The 2,326-nt window shown below is 52.6% G+C and overlaps 1 protein-coding gene across 1 annotated transcript; it reads right to left on the minus strand.

Moving 5' to 3' along the window:
* LOC103269488 (mitochondrial uncoupling protein 2) lies at positions 1-2,320 on the minus strand. Its single transcript, XM_008067067.2, has 5 exons — positions 2,224-2,320; positions 1,198-1,392; positions 1,014-1,115; positions 476-656; positions 1-145 (listed from the first exon to the last, which is right to left on the minus strand). Exons 1-5 carry the CDS (start codon positions 2,291-2,293, stop codon positions 31-33), a joined length of 663 nt encoding a protein of 220 aa, XP_008065258.2. The 5' UTR covers positions 2,294-2,320; the 3' UTR covers positions 1-30.
* Between the last annotated feature and the right edge of the window lie 6 nt (positions 2,321-2,326).

Here is a 2,326-nt window from a genome sequence, read left to right on the forward strand (position 1 = left end):
AGAGGTGATCAGGTCAGCAGCAGGAGAGACTCAAAAGGGAGCCTCTTGGGAAGTACAGGCAGCCATGAGGGCCCGTTTCAGCTGCTCATAGGTGACGAACATCACCACGTTCCAGGAACCCAAGCGGAGAAAGGAGGGCATGAACCTAGGGGAGAGAAAACACAGGTCACAGGGGCACCGCCTCCCTCACTGAGCCTGGCATCCAATCCAACCCAGCTGCTCTGTCCCAAAGAAGGCTGGGAGACTTAATGAACTGAGCCTCACAGCTGTGTGGCGATGAGCAAGAACCCTCCCTGAGTCTCCATTTAGCACCCACAAAATAGCGATAGCAGCAACTCTGGAAGGAATTAAGAGTGAATGCTGGTGAAGGACCAGGACCACAAATAGTCTCAGCTTGGTTGCTACTCACTTCCAGGTAGTCCTCTCCCACTTGCAGGATGGGCCTGGAATTGGGTGGGGTGGATGAGAAGCTCACCCTTTGTAGAAGGCCTGGGGCCCCTCCTTCTGGAGCATGGTAATGGCACAGTGGCCAGCGCTGCTGTACTGGCCCAGGGCAGAGTTCATATATCTCGTCTTGACCACATCGACAGGGGAGGCGATGACGGTGGTGCAGAAGCCCGCCCCGAAGGCAGAAGTGAAGTGGCAAGGGAGGTCATCTGCCAAGAAGGAACAGGCACGGCAGTCAGGCTCCTCACTCATCATCCCAGAAGGGAAGTACTTAAGTAGCTAAGAGTTCTCATGGTTTTAAAGATTCAGAGACTCAGTTGGGACCTTAGCTGGGACCTTTTCTGGGGGCCTAAGAGTCATTTTGCCAATCTAGCCTCAGTTCCTCAACATGCAGAGTGGGCGCTTCATTCCAGCTGGCTTCAACATGGCAGGTAAGAGGTATGATCTCACTCTATGCGAAGGGCAAACAGGATGAAAAGACGGAGTCTTCAGGTGTCAAGGAGACTCCCACACCTGCTCCTGGGTTGGGGAAAGGGCAAGACCCAGCACCATCTACCCCAATTCACCCGTCATGAGGTTGGCTTTCAGGAGGGTGTCCTTGATGAGGTCATAGGTCACCAGCTCAGCACAGTTGACAATGGCATTACGAGCAATATTGGGAGAGGTCCCTATAGGAGGAAGGAGAGCCTGTGTGAGACCAGGAAACAGGGGAGGAAGAAAATGGGACAGGAAAACAACTGGTATACACACCCTTCCAGAGTCCCCGGAACCCTTCCTCTCGGGCGATGGTCTTGTAGGCATCGACAGTGCTTTGGTATCTCCGACCACCTACAGCCCGGGCCTGAGCTTGAAACCGGACCTTCACCACATCTGTGGGCTGGGCCACAGCCACAGCCAGGGCACCTGTGGTGCTGCCTGCTAGGAGGCGGCTCCCGATGCTGGCATCTGTGGGCAAACCATGGAGGCCAGTGGTCAGCTGGTTCATACTTGTTTTCTACCTCATCCCTCCTCACCAAAACCACGTCACTGTCCTTTCCTGCTTTTGGGAATAAGATCCAGACAAACTCTCACTCCTAGAACTCCTCACAGCAAACAAAATATCATTGTGAATGTCTACTACTTGCTAGGGACAAAAGCAAGGAATAACAACAAATGGAGAAAGTGCTTCTTTCATAAAGCACTTTCATTTAACTCGCTCAACAGGCCTGCAAAATCAGAACCATTCCCATTTGACAAACGTGAAAGCCAAGGCTCAGAAAGAAGTGGCTTTCTGATGGACTGGGACTCCTAAGGCTTGGGTTCTCATCCTGGATCTGCTTCTCCCTGCCATGTGCTCTTGGGAAAGTCAAACTTTTTTCAGGCTCTCAGTTTCCTCACGTGTAAAATGGAATGTTGGCATGGCATGCTAAGGAGAGGAGATGGAAGAATGCTGACCTTTAAGGTAAGAGACCTGGGTGTGTTTTCTGGCTCCCCACTGTGCCCTTGGCCAAGTCCTCCCAATCCCCACTTCAAGCCTCAGTCTCTTCGTCTGTAACACTGGGATGATAGATACCACCTTCTCCCCAAGGTGGTGGTGAGGACTGTCACAGGATAATGTCTGCTCAAGCCTGGCATAGCCCAGGTACTCAGGAATCACATGGAGAATCAGGGCCCCTTCTAGTTCTCTGTTCCTCCTAGGGATCATGGGGCCTGAAGGAGCTGTTTGGTTAATGAACTAAGATCACTCATCACCAAGGAAAAAAGGCCAAAGGGCCTGTGGCCCAGCTCCATACTCACGCTCAGAGCCCTTGGTGTAGAACTGCTTGACAGAGTCATAGAGGCCGATGCGGACAGAGGCGAAGCTCATCTGGCGCTGCAGGCCGGCAACCAGTCCGTTGTA

Source organism: Carlito syrichta, unplaced genomic scaffold (genome assembly GCF_000164805.1).
Source record: "Carlito syrichta isolate Samal-C Ts95f unplaced genomic scaffold, Tarsius_syrichta-2.0.1 Scaffold106283, whole genome shotgun sequence".
NCBI classification, from domain to species: Eukaryota; Metazoa; Chordata; class Mammalia; order Primates; family Tarsiidae; genus Carlito; species Carlito syrichta.